Source organism: Micropterus salmoides, unplaced genomic scaffold (assembly GCF_014851395.1).
Source record: "Micropterus salmoides isolate LMB-PRFRI ecotype aquatic unplaced genomic scaffold, ASM1485139v1 Ms_hic_scaffold_20, whole genome shotgun sequence".
Classification (NCBI taxonomy): domain Eukaryota; kingdom Metazoa; phylum Chordata; class Actinopteri; order Centrarchiformes; family Centrarchidae; genus Micropterus; species Micropterus salmoides.
In genome coordinates this window covers 32,225,030-32,244,560 of record NW_024041151.1, presented here as the reverse complement: position 1 = coordinate 32,244,560, position 19,531 = coordinate 32,225,030, and the positions used below count along the sequence as shown (strand labels likewise).

At 40.7% G+C, this 19,531-nt stretch overlaps 1 protein-coding gene across 1 annotated transcript in view; it reads right to left on the bottom strand.

Annotated features, from left to right (window-relative positions):
• The window catches only part of pam (peptidylglycine alpha-amidating monooxygenase), a 90,351-nt gene that overhangs the window by 54,765 nt on the left and 16,055 nt on the right, over nt 1-19,531 (bottom strand). Inside the window, exons 4-7 of the mRNA XM_038733532.1 lie at nt 3,361-3,484; nt 2,213-2,270; nt 1,523-1,610; nt 739-830 (exon numbers count right to left, since the gene is read on the bottom strand). Coding sequence (XP_038589460.1) covers nt 739-830; nt 1,523-1,610; nt 2,213-2,270; nt 3,361-3,484 — 362 coding nt within the window. The remainder of the gene's footprint in view (nt 1-738; nt 831-1,522; nt 1,611-2,212; nt 2,271-3,360; nt 3,485-19,531) is intronic.

Genomic DNA, 19,531 nt, shown 5'->3' with positions numbered 1-19,531 from the left:
TTTAGGTTGTTTAGGTTGCAATGTTGCCAGAGCACAAATTCACATATAAACAATAAGAAATATATAATTAATTAATAATGTGATAATTAAGTTACTTTATAGAAACAACAATGGTTCTCCGTTTATTGCATGAGGAAATACATTTAGCTGCAATAATATGGAACTATGTAGGAGAGTTTCTGTGTGTCTGATTTAGCTCTCTCTCTCACACACACACTGTTTGGAGCAGGTTTTATTCTTTCTTCTATTGTTACTGCGGAATGAAGTTAGTTCAATATAAACTAGGCCTATACTCTGTGTGTGTGTATATGTGTGTGTGAGTGTAGCTTAGCTTGCTACATTTCACTGGGCGTTAGCTTCTGTGTTGTGAAGCTTCATTTAATGTAGAGTAGCTAGTAGCTTAGCTCACTACATTTTTCAAGTAGCTTGCCCAACACTGTATACAGTGTGCTGCTTTTTGAGAATGGAACCACTACAAAATAAATCATTTTACCTCCATTGTATTGGGGAGGAGGCAAAAATCTTAGAGCCAGATACCTCACTTGCTTTGGCAATATTAACAACTGCTTTTCATGCCAATACAGCCCCTTTGAATTGAATAGATTATCTCAAAACTGGACAAATTACAAAGAAACTACGCACATGGCTAGATACAACTTGAGGACAATGAATAAACATGACTTTTATTATTTGAAGAAGTAATTATTTAGTGAACCAACTCTTATCTAGTGAACATACCTTTGGGTAATTTAGTAGGTGGCGCATTCCGAGCCCAGGCATACATAATGGAAGCTTCATCCTCACAAGTGCCTTGTACACTGCCACAGTCCCTGGAAAGACAATCCATACGAATAATACAGTGTAACAACAACGACAACGACAACGATAATGATAATAATAATAATACTGTGAATCACATGTCTGTAAGTTTGACAAAAACAGAGAAATGTGATACAATAGATAATATAATTATACTGATACTTTCATCAGTATTAAAGTCGGAGTTCATGTGGAGAAACATGTTTGCACATCATTCAGCAGACACAAAGCAAACTAGCAACATTATCATTAATTTGGAGTCATGTGTGCGCTCACCTAAGGAATGTAACAAAGCTTTTAAATAAAATGTCACATGCCACGCCCAGTGTAAGTCATTCTAACTGGCTTTGAAATTTGATGTAACACTTACTACTGGTGTTTGCCGCACTACTAATGCAATGAAAACCAAAGCGAAATCTGATCACTGCTGTGCAACCAAACTAGTAGCTGCTACAGAATGTACTGGGGATAGCGCTATGATTATTAATGATGATGGAAAAGTTGCTGTAACACTGCCCCTGTGCTGTTGTTCTAACCCCAGTGGTTCAATCTACAGTAAATTCTCAAATAAAAGTAAATGACTTTACTGATCTCTTGCATGAAAAAAAGGCTCTTTCTATTTCAGCTTTTCACCTTTTTACCAATAAAAACGTTCATTAGAGACACTGTAAACACTGAGATGTGACATGAAGTCGGACATTACCAGTAGCTGCTCCTGGAGACAGGAGTCTGGCAGCCAAACAGCAGCATGTGGTGCACTGTGTCCATACTTGCATGAGGTATGAAGTCCACTGAGGAGGAAAAGCACTGTGGTCAAAATATGTTTTGAAATGCTTGAATTACTTGGGCTGAATTCCATTCCCCTGGGATCAAGGACAGAAAAGTTCAGGGGGAAATCAGGACATTTTGCAGCCCTGATGTGTAGACACCACAGTTTAAGAGTTAGACTGAGAAAAGCGAGAAAGAAAATCACCAACCTCAAGCCAGTAGTCATATCTATACATATATTTGTAAATAAAATCCATATTGTAAATTTACAAAGTGCAGATTTATTAAATTTGTCCCAACTAAGTTTGTCAATATGTTTGATCATATATTATTTAAAAATCTGTACACAACAGAGGTACCACAAAGTAGTATGTACAGACAAACAAGCTACATTTATTACTACAGCTACTACCTCCTGCTACTACTACCACTACTCCATTTCTACTACCTTAACAATGTCTGCTGCAACTGTAGGTGCTACAGATCCAGAAGCATACAACTGACCACATCTTCACCCAGAAACGTGCCATCTAGTCTTTGTAGTTATCACTAGTTTTTGCTTTGCTTAGAATATGGCTGAATACTACTATGTTTGTCTAACAATATTTCAAAGATACATACTCACCAATATATGAATCTCTACTAGTTGGCACAGGAAATGCCATGCAGAGGTAAGTGTCTGACTGAAACATCAAAGAAGACAGTGAAGATATCCATTACTGAATAATAGAGAACAGTCATCAGTTGCTAAAATGTTCAGCAGCATCATTTTATGGTGCAATCATTTTCAGACTGATGTGAGTGAGTGAATTGTTTGAAGTTTGAACAAAAATACAGTTATGTGTACAGTTTATACATGTCATGTTGACTTGTGAGTGACCATCAGCACAGTAAAGCCTGGGCCATCAGTAAGTCAGAACCTCCAAGAACATGAACTACAGCTGAGGAGTTAAAAGTTTCCCCTTTTTTCCTTCGGTTGTGTAGGTAAGGTTCCTGATGATGAAACGGTTCCTGAGCCCCCTGAAAAGTTCCTGCTCTATAAGATAACAAGAACCCACAGGTTGGTGTTAGTAGCTTAGCAGGTTAGCAAAAACTTTTTCTACATCTTCAGTTACCAAAGAACTGAAACTGTGAGCAAAGTAACTGCATGAGCACTTTATGTTCATCTAATTTCAAAAGCGAAATTGATGACCATAAGTAGAAACGATTAATTATTATTTTCAGACATTGTAAACTTATTTGCTGGGTATTAATCAATTAAGGGTCTGGTATACAAAATAATGGGAAAAATAAAATAGTGAGCATGTCCATTACAAGCCAGGTTTCCATATAACTGAAGCACACATTTCAAGTGAATTTTCATAAAATTGGCAAAAGAAAATACAAATGTATGTGCACTACTGTGTAATTAGGAAGGTTACAGCCTCCTCATCGTTACTTTCATCTCTGCAGTGGAGCAGAAGCTTTAGTGGACTTTCCATTCAGGGCTGTGGATGCACCAAGTGGATGGGAACCCACCTACATTCTAAGGTTACGTTTTTAAATGCCTTGTTTTAGAAGACCAACAGTCTAAAACCCAAAGATATTCAATTTACTATCACAGAAGAAAACCAGTAAAGATTCACTTTTGAGAGGCTGAATGTTTGGCATGTTTGCTGAGTTAAAAGATTGATCAATTATCAAAACAGTTGTAGATTTACTTCTTGTAGATTGATAACCAAATACTCTTGATGTCTTAAATGCAGACCCTTTACTTGAGAGAAACAGACTCACTCTAGTTGGGACAACACCAGGCATCCGTATATCCACAGAGAAGTTGGGAGAGTTTGTTAAGATAGGCTGCTGCTGGGTCCTGGACATACAGTCTGTGGGATCTGACAACACATTTTCCTGAGACCTTAGGGAAGAACAAAGGAACAGTGTGGTTTACTTCATTTAATAGTCAACACAACAACCTATATACACAAAAATACACAAACACAAATTTCTGTTTTTTAATTCACACCTACTAAGCTGTTCTTTACTCAGAGAATGTGTATGGATGAAAGTCTCAGGAAGTGACAGCACACTGAGCTGCTGTTTTACACTGTGTTCAGACAGTCATAAGCATTGCATGAAAAAACACAGCACCCTCATGTATTTCAATGAGCCCACAGGGTTGGTAGAGAGGGGCTGTTGCTCAGGGAAGAAATTTGAACATGCAGACAATCAATTCAACTTTGAGCTTAGAAAAAGGGACATTTCTTTTTTGCTAAGTTTACTGTGCAAAGCTTCTAGGCAGGTGTGGAAAAATGCTATAAAGTGAGACTGCTTTGCAGAGGCTGCAAGTCTAGTATTTCTTTGTGCTTCTTCAAATGCCTTGAAATGTCTGCCTGAGAGAGTCCTTGCTGATGCAGTATAACGATCTTGTGTCGTAGCTTGGGCTTGCCTTGCAGTGAATTTCTGAACGGGGCAAGTAGAGGCTAATGGCTTTCAATTGAGCGTGTCTGCTGTTTTTCTAAGACTGCTCTTCTCTTTTCCACCATTTTTTGCAAACCAATAAATCACAATCAACAGTCACATAGCCACACAAGTCTCGCTGATGTCCGCCTGAGATCGTATGTTGGCATTAAATGTATTGGTCGGAAATAGCAGCCAGCTGCAGTAGTGTGTTTACAGCTTACAGCTGATGGAGTTAAGCTAAATACTGGTTCCGAAGTTGTTGTTTTAAGTTTTCATCACTCAGGAAGTTTTTACAAGGAGCCGAAGTCAGTCTCCGCACAAAACAGTGGAGGAACCTTTTAATTCCTTGAAAAGAGATCTGGGGACTTAAAAGTACTTTAGGTCGAAACGCGGCTTTAGGGATGCAAACTAGTCCTTTTAACATCCTTGGTAATTCTACACAAGGGACTGAATAAATATGCCTGTTCTTACATGTTTCCTTTTTTTATATAAATTTCCACAGATAAGTGCAAAAAGCTGTAAATTAAGTCAATGAAGACATAAGGCTAACATGAACAATCACTCTTTAATAATTTTGAGGTCCTATTACCAGGTTTCCCTGCAGTTATAGGGTTTTGGTGGTGAGGCCCAAACAGCTTGGTACTGTGCCATGACTGTAAAATCACTGTGGAGACCATCAAAACTAACTACATGACTTTTCCCAGATCTAATGGCTGTAGTTACTCTCCAGTAGACTTCTTCTTCTTTGGCAAGTTTAGTCGTTGGGCTTTTGGGGGGTTGTTTGTTTATTATCTACTGCTTGTCCAACTTTTTGTACACATATATGGAAATAATAATGGTCTAAAATGATGTGAAATTGCCTATTTTTTATTGGAAAAGGTAACATTTTCTTGGTGGAGATCCACATACCCCCACCACCCACCAAGTTTATTTGCAATGTGTGATACATGTTGGATTGGTTGTATTTATATCCAGCAGGGCACAAAAAGATTCTCTTCACCTCCACTACTACAGCTCCATCCTAGGGGAAACACTGGTTGATTAGCACCTGTTTGGCATGTGTTTAATCATTGACATGATGAAGTGTACCTAGATGAATTGGTGCTGTTTTAAAGGCAAAGGGTAGTCACACCAACTACTGATTTGAGTTTTCTTCTGTTTACTCACTTAAAATTGTATTAACTGATTAATTAATCTTTTAACATGTCTATTTTTGAAAGTATTCTTATAACCATTGCATGTCTATAATATAAACTACGCACAAACAGTAAGAAAATTTGTGTTTGGTAGATAATTTATTTGTTGGAACCATGCTTCTTGGAAAGCCTGATTTTTTCCCTTTTAAATGGTGCCACATTTGTAAGCAACATTCATTTGTGTGATGGGCAGCTGAGCTGAGTACATGAGTTGCTCCCATAAAAAAAAAAGACAAATCTTCTTTGACAATGCTAAACTGTTCTTTGCTTTTGCTACTGACTCTTATTTTGAGCTTCTGGTACTCCCAGGTGCTGACAGGTGACCTGCGACGGTGGTCAGTTAGTGTCTGCTCCAAGAATCAGCTTGCCACATTTGACTGATCTGGATAGGGCCCATGTGATACAGCAATCAAGCTGCTGTTCCGCAAAACCATGTTGGGGCATTCTTTGGAGTGAGCTCTAGTAGCATCTGCAAACTGAAGGCCAAGTTCTATATAATGGGGGAAGTCAGAGACAAGCAGGGACAAGTGGGAATCCCAAGATAAAGTCCCCCCAAGAAGACTGCATTTCAGCATCCTGTCAGGTGGTCTTCTACAGATTTGAAGTCAAGGTTTGCAGGACGATATGGCCGACGGCTCTCTGCCCAGATCATGGACGTCATTAGGGGGGCTGAAGCTACCCTAAAATGGTCCTAAGCCCCCCCTCCCCTCCAAAATAATAATAATAAAAATAATAATTGGATTTAGATTTTTTTTTAACAGTGCAGACATGTACTCAACAAAGAGAAGCAAGAATATTGATAAACACAATAGAATAATACAAATATAATTTGTATTTATTGGCTTAAAATAATCTTTGTGGTCGTTTCCTCTGCTTCACAATTTCCCTACTGTGATCGGGCACTAGGACCCTGAGGGAGGCTGCATTTCATTGCTTCTCTGCCAAGCAACTTTACTACACATCCCGACAACAGAGCCCTTTAAAGAAAGAGTCGCGTCAACAGGGGTCCAAAATGCTTGATCATCACGTGATTCATGGAGACCGCAGATAATTCCCGGAAGTCCTAGGCGGGCAATTGAAAATTAGTTTAGGTAATTTATACAATAAATGCGTAAAAGATTTACAATATTTGTACAGCACACTGACACATGTATGTAGTTACATTACTATTTTTAAAAAAGGAGGACATATATTTTTGACAATAACAGCTACAATCGCCTACCTTGTTGACATTTTTTGGCTAACCTTACATTGGAAAGTGTATTTCTCTTGAAAACACGTTTTAAAATTCAGATCAGTTTTACCAGTCAACATTCTTTTTAGTAATCCCATGGTACCAGGGTTAATTGATCTTTATGACTAATGTAATCTTTATGACTTCAGATAGAACAGACAGGTGACTATCAATGATTGTCATGTATTCATTTAATAAATCTCCAATATCAGCGTGTTAAGTGGTTTGTGTCTGTGTACTGTCTTACAACAGTCTATAGCACGGTTTATTGTGCTGTGTGGAGATGCTGCAGTCGGTCAATAAAAGTACTACGAATGTATGGTTTCCCAGCTGACTGGGAGAGAAGGAAGAAATGGTTGACTCAGGTCAACAGGAGCAACCTTACAATCACTAAAGAGCCTAATTCAGGTTCCACTGAATTCTTTTGCTGAGAGAGGGAGAACAAGAGAGAGAGGGTAAGATAAACCTACACATCTGTAAAGATTCATCCAGGTCAGGGTTATCCAAGAAAAGTTTAATCGAGAGCGGCTGGACTTGGTTGTAGATGACGTTTCAGAAGAGGTCCAGCTGCCCTCGATTCAACCTTTTTTGTAAGCAGCTACAGGTTTGATTGAGAAACTTATGCCCTGTCCAGTTTAGGAACTTCATCAACAGCTTGTGCTGCTGATGTTGGCATCAGTTACTAGATAGTTTGTTAGTTAGTGAATACAAACAGTTCTCACACACAGGAACTTTGATGATGATATTATATTAATTTGTACAAAGTAATTATGTAATTAGTGTGTGAATTGTTGTGTGGAAAATAAGCTCCAAAGCTAAGAAAGGAAGAAAGAAGGGATACAGACACTGAGAGAAGGGAAACAATATAATATAACATAACATTTTAAGTATGATTTCTTATAAATGGTATATTATAAAAGGAATTTACAATCATGTGTTGTTCTCTGCCTCACCATGGTCCACTCATTACTCTTTAGCATCACTGCTCCTCCACCACATAGAGTCTACTGCTCTAATATAATTCATGTTTACTATGAAGATTGTTTTTACAATATGTTAGTATACTACTTTTAGTGTTAGGCGTAAATCCCACAACCCCCCCAAAAATAATGTTTTCAAATCTTTTATTCATACACGCACCACTAATATATTTAAATAAAATTAAATACCACCCCCCAAAAATACGTATTTTAAAATAAATGAATAGGCTGCCCCTGTTTATATTGAGTGCTGCTAACTTTATCCATTGCCAGTGCCAGAATTCGTTTGTTAATTTGTTAACCATTAATTTCCCTAAATCTTCTAATTTAGTGGGGGAAATCCACTAACCTGTTACATGTTAACTTCAGTTTGGTTAATATTATATAATCAAATTTTTTACACGTCTTACCTTACTTTTAAACGTGCATCCCAAATAGCATTTTCTGTTGCAGCACTGCTAGCATTTGATGCTAACGTCCAGGAACTATTCAGACGCTCTATGATCTACCATTGCTGTGAAAAACTGGCAAGACGTACAAAAAAGCCTCTTGGAGCGATGCCGACACCCAACAGGAAGTTGGCCATTTTGGATTTAATGGTCATTTTTGGATGATTTTTAAAGTTTAACAAACTCCTCCTACAGAATTAGTCTGACCGACCTCAGGTTGTCGCTGTGCACTCTAAACCCATTGACGATTAAAAGTGAGTTTTTGTGGAACGGCGTGCCCGTGGCGTGGCATCCAAAAATCGATGATTCACCATGAAAGAGGAAGTTGTTGTAATTTCAATCTACATGCTCACCTCTGCACCAAACTTTACATGTTTGATAACAGTCCCGCCCCAAACACATCTACATGCCAATATTCAGTTATAGTCGTAGCACCAAGTGCTATGTAGCACCACAAAGGGGACAAGTGATGATGAACACATTTGTGCAGTGTCCGAAGCGTGTGGCAAATTCACAGCCGCACTGGCAGAGGTCCAGAATCTGAAACGCGGCCGCCTCACACCTCGACGTGCTACACGTGCGAGGGCTCGCCCAACATTGCTTGCAGCTTTAATATTCCTTCTGTCATCAAGTTATTAAATTCAGAGAATAGCCACTTTAAATAAAATTTAGGATCCCCTCAAGGGGTTTATCCTTTTTAATAAACTTGTACTAAATAGGATCCTTATCAGCAGCTATTGCAAGCTAAACTACAGAGCAAAATTACACTCTGATTGGCGGGCAACCAGGAAGCAAGTGATAAACTGTTACTTTGAGTTTGTTACTTTTGCGTTGCCAAAAAGCTGGATGTTTGTTGTACTTTCGGATGCGGAGACAAGTCTGGGCTGTGTTAGGTGAGGGATTCCCTACAAGGTAAACGTAAACATTACCACAGTCGAGCATTGGCAGGGACCTGGCTATTATTAACGGCAGAAATATGGCAGCAAGTACTGTATATGGATCGCAAGTGCCCAACACTTGCAGTTTGTGTCCATATCTATCTATTTCTTGAGTTGAGAGGTGACACAAATAAAAATTTAATGGTCTCTGCGGCGTCTCTACGAGGGAGTCTGGTTTGAGTCGCTATCTTGGTCTGTTGTTTTGTCCTCCAGTTCACTGCGCATGTCACATGACTGAAAACTATGAACAGGGTTGCCAAGAGGCCTGCCATGACTCTCCTTCACAGTCAGGCCCGTTTGCACTGGTGTCGGCAACACGTGTACAGGAACGTGAACATGTGGAGGAACGTAATGTTCAGCGATGAGTCCAGATTCTGCCTATGGCACTTTGATGCAGATTGCTGCACCGATAGTTACATCTTTTGATGGAGGCAGTGTGATGGTACGGGGCAGCATCTCCCTCACCGGAAAAAACGTCAATTTCAATACAGACATAGAGAAATTCTACAACCAGTGGCAATCCCATATCTCCATAGTCTGGAACCAAACTCTATCCTTCAAGGTGACAACGCTCGTACTCACAGAGCGGGGTTTTTCAGAGACCACCATAATTTGGGAGTGGAGAGGACAGAATGGCATGCCAGCAGTTCTGACCTCAACCCCATTGAACACTTGTGGCTTGAGCGTGCTGTTCCAACACAACCACGTTGGCTAATTTGCAACAAATGCTGGTTGAAGAATTGGATGACATCCCACAGCAGTGTGTGACCAGGCTGGTGACCAACATGAGGAGCCAGGCTGGAATGGGATGTTCACGGCCCAGGACCGGAGGGCTCTGCTCAGAAGATCATTGGTACCCATCTCCCGAGCATCAGTTATATCGGTGAGGTGAGGTACCTACGCAGAGCTCAAAGGATACTAAAGGACAGTACCCACCCAGCCACAGCCTGTTCACCCTGCTGCCTTCTGGGAAGGGATTTCTGCTGCCGCACCACCAGACTGCATATGATATTGTTGTTCCCTCGAAATTTTTTGTTATAAATGACAACTGAAAAAGAGTCATAAAAAAGTTGAATAGTGTAATTTTTATGGTATCTGTGCAGCCTTGTTTATAAACTTTGTTCATGGAAACGATGATAAAAGGTATAGGGGTATGGTTTCCTTATGCAAAAAAAAGTCTGTTTACTTTTCTGATAACTACATCATGCCATAACTCAGAAATGTTTAGACAAGTTTAATATTTGGTCATTTGTGATGCTATGCATATATGCAATTCAAAGATATTTTCTGTCAAAGTAATTTGGTTGCAGATGTCAGAATTTCGTAGTTAGAAGGCACTTGGGCCAGAGCTGTTTTGTGGGCTGCTAAGTGCAGGCGTAGTGGCAGCTTTGCATAAGAATGTGCATGCGTCTTACTTTGTTTTTGATGACATCAAGCCCCTTGGGGGTGGCCAGTGGGTTCACAGCCATCCTGATAAAATTACTGTCTGCTCCAAATGCCATTAAAAACACTGTATTTTATCATTTAGAAAACAGAACAGGAGAAATAGTCTGGAAACACAAATTGTTTTCCATTCTCCCTTTTCTTTTTTTCATAATTATCCAGAACTGGAAATGACTAATACATTAGGGCTGCAACTAACGACTATTTTAATAGTAGAATTATCTGCTGATTATTGAAATGAATAATCGACTGTTTGGATTATGAATCATAAAATTACTCAATGCCTCATATTGTATCAGCATTTAAATTTAGCTGGTGGTTGTTTTATATTTTTGTTTTGCCAGTTTGGCTTATTAGCATTTATTTTGCATACTTATCTCTTCATTAACTGTTATTAATCTGTGTAATAAGGCAGAAGCATTATTGCACATATATGCTCTGATATGAAATTTGTCTTCATCAAAGTGAACATAGTTGATATTGACATCTATCCTAAGGAGTGCTCTTTGCTATAGTACCAGTGTTATTGAATAAGTAATTTCATTAACTGCAAACCTCTTTATACCACATTTTATTTGTATTTTGTGTAAAACTACATGTATACTGCACGACTTTGAGAATTTGTTCTCAATCGGCTTACCTGGTTAAATAAAGGTTAAATTAATTATTATTATTATCAATAAAGACAATAAAATGAATACTGCATCCAAAACTTGGCTCTGAACGTTTCTATTGTAGCAACAAAAAATCCTGCCATGGACCAAACAGGTTCAAACACAGACAAAACTGTGTAATCAAATAACAAATTACTCAGAGACAGTGTTTTGCAAAGTTTATAAAGTTTCTCTGATAAAAATTTTTTGTGATTTTTTTTTCAGGGAGTCTGGGGCGAATTAGCCACCACCTCAAATTACTTAGCGCAACCTACTGGCAACAGGAAGTAAGCTACATCTGACGTTCATTGTGCGATGTAAATCAATTTTCACAATGTGTTCCACAGTTGATGTGGTGAGACCTAACATCTAGATACCGGGTGCTCTGTAGCGCAACATAGGAGAAACAGGAAGTGACATTTAAGTCCTCCGTGCAGCGTTCGAAATGTGTGGCAATTCAGACCCGCACTGGCAGAACAGTGGAATATACAGTGTGACCGCGTCACCAGTGATGGCAATTTCGACTCTTTTGACAGACTCAAATCTTCAAATCTCGTTCATTAAAATGAAGTAGTCATTTCATTCATTTGAAATAGGCTGGTTATTGTGGCGCTATACTGCCGCCCTCTAGTGGGCGATTAAAAAAAGCGACATTCTCAAACATGGAAGGCTGCCTGGCTTGCTTTAATTGACAAAGTATAATGCACAAATTCACCTCTTGATCACTCTCTATCATCATTATATACACCCCCCTGAGCCCACAACCAATTTCAAACCATGTAAAAAACACAGAAATATGTTGTCTATATGCAATCCACTACTCCGGCTAAATCCTTCCATTGTCACAATCTTTCCTGAGTATAAAACCAGACCAGCCATATGAAGGCTCATGCATATAATTACAATCAATACAAAACATTCATACAGCAGCCTAACGTCCCTATCCATGAGTAAAATATTAATATCAGATTTGTGTATATAGAAGTAATAAGCTTGATACACTATATCAATAAACACAGTCTTATTAAAATTCAACCAATTTAATAATAATCTGGATCAAGCCACCAAGTTCTTAAAGAACTTCAGCACAGAGAGAGGAACAAAGAAATACACATTATATAAATGCAGCAGTTTGGCAGTTCTGGACGCAGAATGGGCCACATCAGGTCCGGATTCTGCAGACAGAGAAACACACATGAGCATATCGCTCTGTGCTACTTAGGGGTTCTGCGCATGCTTATGACCCACAAGCTTGGTTTGTTTCCACGCCCATTAATCTGTGCAACCTTGCTGTTGGGAATGCCATCGAGAAAGTGGCTGTTCGTCAGTAACATAAAAAAAACCCATCATTATTAGTCTTTCAGAATACGCTACCCCTGATATCTTAAATAAAGATGGCATAATATAGTATTTCAACATGCTCCCCATCTCCGTACAGTATACATGGAGTGAGTAGTGGTGCAATATAAAATGATTCTGTGGTGGGAACATTATGTGATAGGGGATATTAGTCAGAATACGCTACCCCTGAAATGATGTTATAATATAATCAAAAAACAGAATATGTCATAGTACTGTGAGAGTTATAACTTTATGGGATTGGAAAAGGGAAAACATAAGGTAGCATTTTTCCAAAGGGCAGAGCGAATTGATGGACTCTGCTGTCGATTTGCGCTACGGTAGCATTTTTTGACAAGGCAGCATAGATCGCCAGAACACCGGCAGTCACTCAGCCTGCCGAATGACTGAGGAGGACCCATGTGAGCGGTGAACAAGTAGTTCATTCCTGCTCCACAGTAGGAGCTGTCACGTGACAAATGAACAACTCAAACCTAGAGACCCCTAGTTGCTATGAGTTGTGAACTAATCAGTTCTGTTTCCTGTGCTGCCTGCTTACCACAGCTCTGTAGCCGAGATGTCACGTGACAAATGAACGACTCAAACAGACCCTCAGTTGAGAGTGAATGAGAGAGTGAACTAATCAATTCTGTTTCCTGTGCTGACGGTGCCCATGCAAGTGCCGTGTGACGAGTGAACGTAAGAGTCCAAGATCCTTCACGCATGCGTGAATTACTCACTGAGACTACCCGTTCCTCCCGAGTCATACACACGATTAGGTCTTATGAACAAAACGCTCATTGAACGACACAACACTACAAGGGCTGCAAGGGCCCGCTCAATGCTGCTTGCAGCTTTAATTATTATTTATAATTGATTGATTTTTTAAAATTTGTTAATTACTAAATTTACTTTTTTTTGTGGATTGTATTACCTACTTACCCTTGAATATTTGGCCTTGTTACACAAAATACAAGGGGACACACACAGGTAGAAATGGCAATTAAAGGCTCTATGTAGTTTTTCAATTAAATCACTTACTAATTAAATCAAATGTTACTGCATTTTTGTCAATGGGCTGTAGCCTCACTTAGAAATATAGCAAATGCCTGTTTTCTCTGTTGCTTGGACCGGCCACTATTCTTTTAATGTGAAGGTATCAGGTCGGGATGTAGCCTTGTGCACGCTCCCGAGCCGTTCTCCAACTACAGCGACAACACCACAAAACAACTGCCGCCCAGCACAACACAACACAGACTCCAACATAAACTCCACATAAAGATAAAAACAACAATGAAGTGCTGAAGCCCATCAAACCAAACGAGATTCAGAGTCACGGAGAGAGTCACGTTAGCTTGCCAGCTAATGTCAAGCACTTGCTAACATTATCTAGTCCATAGTTGTGTGGCTTTCATTTCAACATTACTTCACTAGCTAATGCAACCCATGTTACTATCCTGTGTAACACCGGTATCATGTCAAAGTGTTGATTTAGCCTGCAAGAAATGATGGAACGGTACAAAGCAAATGTGAAGCTATTTGTTCATACTAGCCTATAGTCATCCAGGCAGGGGCAGCCAGCTAATGTTAGCATGGATCTACCGCTGTTTGCTATGTACCGTTCAATTTAGATTTATTGTTGAAAGAAATAGTAAAATTAGTTGCTGAACAGCAGCAGGCGAGCTAACAATGTATCACGTCGGCTAAATGCAGTAAATGCAACGTTTGGGGCGGCTGTGGCTCAGGAGGTAGAGCGGGTTGGCCGTTAATCGGAAGGTCGGTGGTTCATTCCCTGGCTCCCCCTGGTTGCGTGTCGAAGTGTCCTTGGGCAAGATACTGAACCCCGAACTGCCCCTGGCAGTGTGAATGTTAGTTTCCGTTTGAGCACTTAGGCTCAGTGTATGAATGTGTATGACTGGTGAATGCAGATGTAGTGTAAAAGCGCTTTGAGTGGTCGAAAAGACTAGAAAGGCGCTATACAAGTACGGAGCATTTACAGTGGGTACGGAAAGTATTCAGACCCCTTTAAATTTTTCACTCTTTGTTTCATTGCAGCCATTTTCCAGAAAAAAACAGAAATGTAGAAATTTTTGCAAATTTATTAAAAAAGAAAAACTGAAATATCACATGGTCATAAGTATTCAGACCCTTTGCCATGACACTCATATTTAACTCAGGTGCTGTCGATTTCTTCTGATCATCCTTGAGATGGTTCTACACCTTCATTTGAGTCCAGCTGTGTTTGATTATACTGATTGGACTTGATTAGGAAAGCCACACACCTGTCTATATAAGACCTTACAGCTCACAGTGCATGTCAGAGCAAATGAGAATCATGAGGTCAAAGGAACTGCCTGAAGAGCTCAGAGACAGAATTGTGGCAAGGCACAGATCTGGCCAAGGTTACAAAAAAATTTCTGCTGCACTTAAGGTTCCTAAGAGCACAGTGGCCTCCATAATCCTCAAATGGAAGACGTTTGGGACGACCAGAACCCTTCCTAGAGCTGGCCGTCCGGCCAAACTGAGCTATCGGGAGAGAAGAGCCTTGGTGAGAGAGGTAAAGAAGAACCCCAAGGTCACTGTGGCTGAGCTCCAGAGATGCAGTCGGGAGATGGGAGAAAGTTGTAGTAAGTCAACCATCACTGCAGCAATCCACCAGTCGGGGCTTTATGGCAGAGCGGCCCGACGGAAGCCTCTCCTCAGTGCAAGACACATGAAAGCCCGCATGGAGTTTGCTAAAAAAACACCTGAAGGACTCCAAGATGGTGATAAATAAGATCCTCTGGTCTGATGAGACCAAGATAGAACTTTTTGGCCTTAATTCTAAGCGGTATGTGTGGAGAAAACCAGGCACTGCTCATCACCTGTCCAATACAGTCTCAACAGTGAAGCATGGTGGTGGCAGCATCATGCTGTGGGGGTGTTTTTCAGCTGCAGGGACAGGACGACTGGTTGCAATCGAGGGAAAGATGAATGCTGTCCACCAACGTTTACCATCCAACCTGACAGAACTGGAGAGGATCTGCAAGGAGGAATGGCAGAGGATACCCAAATCCAGATGTGAGAAACTTGTTGCATCTTTCCCAAAACGACTCATGGCTATATTAGATCAAAAGGGTGCTTCTACTAAATACTGAGCAAAGGGTCTGAATACTTATGACCATGTGATATTTCAGTTTTTCTTTTTTAATAAATTTGCAAAAATTTCTACATTTCTGTTTTTTTCTGTCAAGATGGGGTGCTGAGTGTACATTACTGAGAAATAAAATGAACTTTTTTGATTTTTGGAAAATGGCTGCAATGAAACAAAGAGTGAAAAATTTAAAGGGGTCTCAATACTTTCCGTACCCACTGTACATTATCATATGACCTGCAGCTGATAAAACTTTTACTGTAACATTGCAGTGGGAGTTTAGCTGAGTTTCCAGCATGTTGTGTGAAGCTGTCTTCCTGCCTGTCTATAGCTGCTGTCACTCTGCCTTTTTTCTGTGCTGATATGCTCGCTGCGCTGTATGAAAGGTGTGGTGCTGGTGTCGATCTGCCTCTGAGCCGGGAATGCTGAAGTAACAGAGCCTGAACATGTCTGGAGAAAAGCCACAGCCGGCATGTCGGTGTTTCCGCATTTACTGCGGGATCTCTGTATGTTTTGGATTATGCTCGTTCATGAGTTCAAGCACGCGTACGAGCACATGCCTGGTTGCAATCTTAAAACCGCACCGCTAGTTGCCACTGAAAACTACATATTGCCCCTTGAATATCCCACACCTGTGGATTTTTAAATTGCAGTCAGTGTCTGTGTATAGTCAATGAGTTGGTTATTTCTCACATTGATGCACTGAGCAGGCCAGATATTGAGCCATGGTGAGCAGAAAAGATCTGTCAAAAGACCGGCGTAACAAAGTAGTGGAACTTTATAAAGATGGAAAAGGATTTTTAAAAAAATCCAAAGTCTGCAAATGCTAGTCAGTACTGTTCAATCACAAAATTTGGGGATCTCTTGATACCAAGTCAAGATCAGGTAGAACGATTTCAGCCAAAACTGCCAGAAGAAATGTTCGGGTCCACAGGTAACCTCAGGAGAAATACAGGCTGCTCTGGTAAAAGACAGTGTGGTTGTTGCAAGAAGCACAATATGGCTATACTTGCCAAAAAATACTAGCAGACAATTTGCATTCTTCTGCACAAAAGCAGTGCATGGAACGCTCTCGGACTTTCCAGCAGGGCCCTCAGCAAAAGGCCAGTTGTTAAAGCAGAAACAGGTGAAGGTTCTGGAGTGGCCATCACAGTCTCCTGACCTTAATGTCATCAGACCACTCAGATAGGGTGACCAGACTTCCCGAAAAATGCGGGACAGTCCCAAATTACGAGCAGTTGTCCCGAATCCCAAATCCTGTACTGTTTGTCCCAAAAATTTGACTAAACACAAATTTTGACAAGTTATTTCCTAATAAAAATTTTTATTGTGAAAAAATTTATTTGGTGTTGTCCACAGATGGGTACTGTGTGACTGCAGGGTAGCCTTTTAAATGTAAATACGTAGGTTACATGAATTATGGCTGTTGTATTTTTTTTTTTTGCCAGATCCAAGCAAAGCGTTTTGCAAAGTCTGCAGGAAAGATTTTAGCATTTCGCACGGGGGGGAGGCAGATGTCAAACTGCATGCTAGCAGCAAGCGACACACTGCCAGCGGTGCAACTGTCCAAAACAACACACTGGTCTCATCCTTCTTTAAGCCAGAGAATGACTCCATGTATAACAAAACAGCCGCTGCTGAGTTGACCTCCGTGTTTCACTGTGTGACCCCACCAGCAGTCATACAGATCGCTTGATTGTGCTATGAAGTTGACACCACACCTGTACTCTGATTCGGTCATAGCTAAACACATCAGTTGTGGTTTTGCAAAAGCAGAAGCGCTCGTCACAAGTAAACTGGCACCCCTTGCTTCTGAATTCGCCCAAACCCTTCAGTCAGATGGTACATACTTTTCCATTGCAACCGATGCAAAGTGAAAACATTCCCCATCTCTGTAAGATTCTGGACCCCCGAGCAGGGCATCCAAAGCAGAGTCCTAGATTTCTTTGAACAGGCAGCCGAGAGTGCAGACGCAGTCAAAGACACCCTGCTGCAGAAGCTAACAGAACACAAACTAAGCATTCACAATGTCTCGGCCTTCTCGGCTGACAACGTGCCTCTGAATTATGGCAAAAGGCACTCTGTTTACCACAACAGCAAGATCCTGCCCGCTAAGTGCCCTGCCCACTTAGTCCACAATGCAGTAAAACGTGGCAGCAATGTACTGGAAATATATGTGGAGACTGTAGTGATCAAGTCATTCAATCATTTCAGCTGCTCTGCCAAGAGAGTTGCAACCCTCAAGGAAATGTTTGAATTTGTTGATGGAGTACCTTTTACCTTGTTGCGCCACATCCCCCCACGTTGGCTGAGTCTGCTTCCAGCCATAAAAAAGCCTCGTCAATACCTGGGTGGCGATGGCGCAATGGATAAGACAGACCCTGGTTCAATCCACCACTGTGTCCCTGAGCAAGACACCTGGCCCCTAGTTGCTCCAGAGGCGTGCGACCTCTGACATGTATAGCAAATGTGAGTCGCTTCGGATAAAAGCGTCAGCTAAATGAAAGAATGTAATGAACGTAATGGCCAGCTGTTCGGAGCTACTTCTTGTCGCTGGGATGCGAGGAGTGTCCCCGAGTCATCTGGGAGGTGCTCGCAAGTGGTGAGCATGGTGAAGAGGGGGAAGAATGCAGCAAGCTCGAGGTCACTCTCTTTTTCTAGCAAAACAGTCTGAAGATGTTCTCTGACGCTGTGTTGAGTCTGGAGAGTGAAAGGCTCACCTCAGTTGAAGTGTATTCGCTGATGAACAGCCTTTGAACCAAACTCCAGCAGCGCAAAACAGATGCTTTCCTTGGGGCAACAGTTGACCGTGCCTTAACCTCTGTTGCTTTTAATGCAGACAGGCTCCGTAGAGATGAGATCTACGATGAAACTGGACATATGTACAAAGTCCAGTGTTTCAACCTCAAGGAAATTCAGCAAATGAACTACCGGCACCTGACCACAGTTGTATCCACACTTCAAATGGAAGATGCTCTTGACATGGATGAGCTCTACAATGAGACCTGCCTTCTGAAAGAGGTCTTGCCTCATCTGGAGCCACAGAGTCAGCCTGTAGGCGAGCTTTGGGCAAAAGCTTTGAAAATCTGCTTTCCCTCAGTATGTGAAGTTGATGTCCTTTGTCTTGAGCATCCCCGTGAGCAACGCTTACTGTGAGCAGGTGTTCTCCATCATGAAAGGGGCCTGGACTGATTTGAGAAATAGGTGCTCATTTAACCTGGTCCACTGCGAAATCAAAGTCAAAATGAACTTACAAATGAGTTGCGCAGACTTCCATAAATTCATCCAAGGAAAGATGAAAGTCCTAACAGCAGTGAAATCCTCCGCCAAATATGCCAGCTGTCCTAAGAGGTAGGCTATGTAAATTTAATTAGCCTAATTAGTCGGCTACTGTAACTACCGATAAAGCAACTTTGTGTCACAAGTTTCAGCGTGGACATTGTGTGAACAGTGTTGTTATAGCCACAAAATAACACCTGTGTGTGTCCTTTTCCCCCATTTTTGTTTTAGTGTAGATGAAGATATTGGAAGTTGCAGTCGCGAGGACAGGGAAGGGTATCTGCAGTCAGTCACAGAGAGGGAGTAATCTGCATGCATGCACGTGAAATGTCACACAGACAGATGTGATGAAATTAATAAAATGAAATGAATCGTATGCAATGGAAAATTGATCGCACACTGTTATTGTTTCATTTTTTCTAATGAAAAATTTCCAACTTTCCTGTCCTGAATTTCACCTATTCTCATCTGGTCACCCTACATTCAGAGGAAATCTCAAATGTGCGGTTCATGCAAGACGACCAAAGACTGTGCATGACCTGGATGCATTTTGCCAAGATGAATGGGCAGCTATACCACCTGCAAGAATTTGGGGCCTCAAAGACAACTATTACAAAAGACTGCCCACTGTCATTGATGCTAAAGGAAATACACAGTATTATGAACAAAGAGTATGCAGACTTTCAGTTTGTTTTTCTCTTTGTTGCCATGTTTTGATTTATGATATTGCCATTCTATTATTACCTACAGTTGAAATTGAATTCCATCAGAAATAAAATGTGTTTTGCCTGCTTACTCATGTTTTCGTTACAAAGTAAGTATGCAAAACTAAGTACTGCTCAAAAGTATATATAGTATA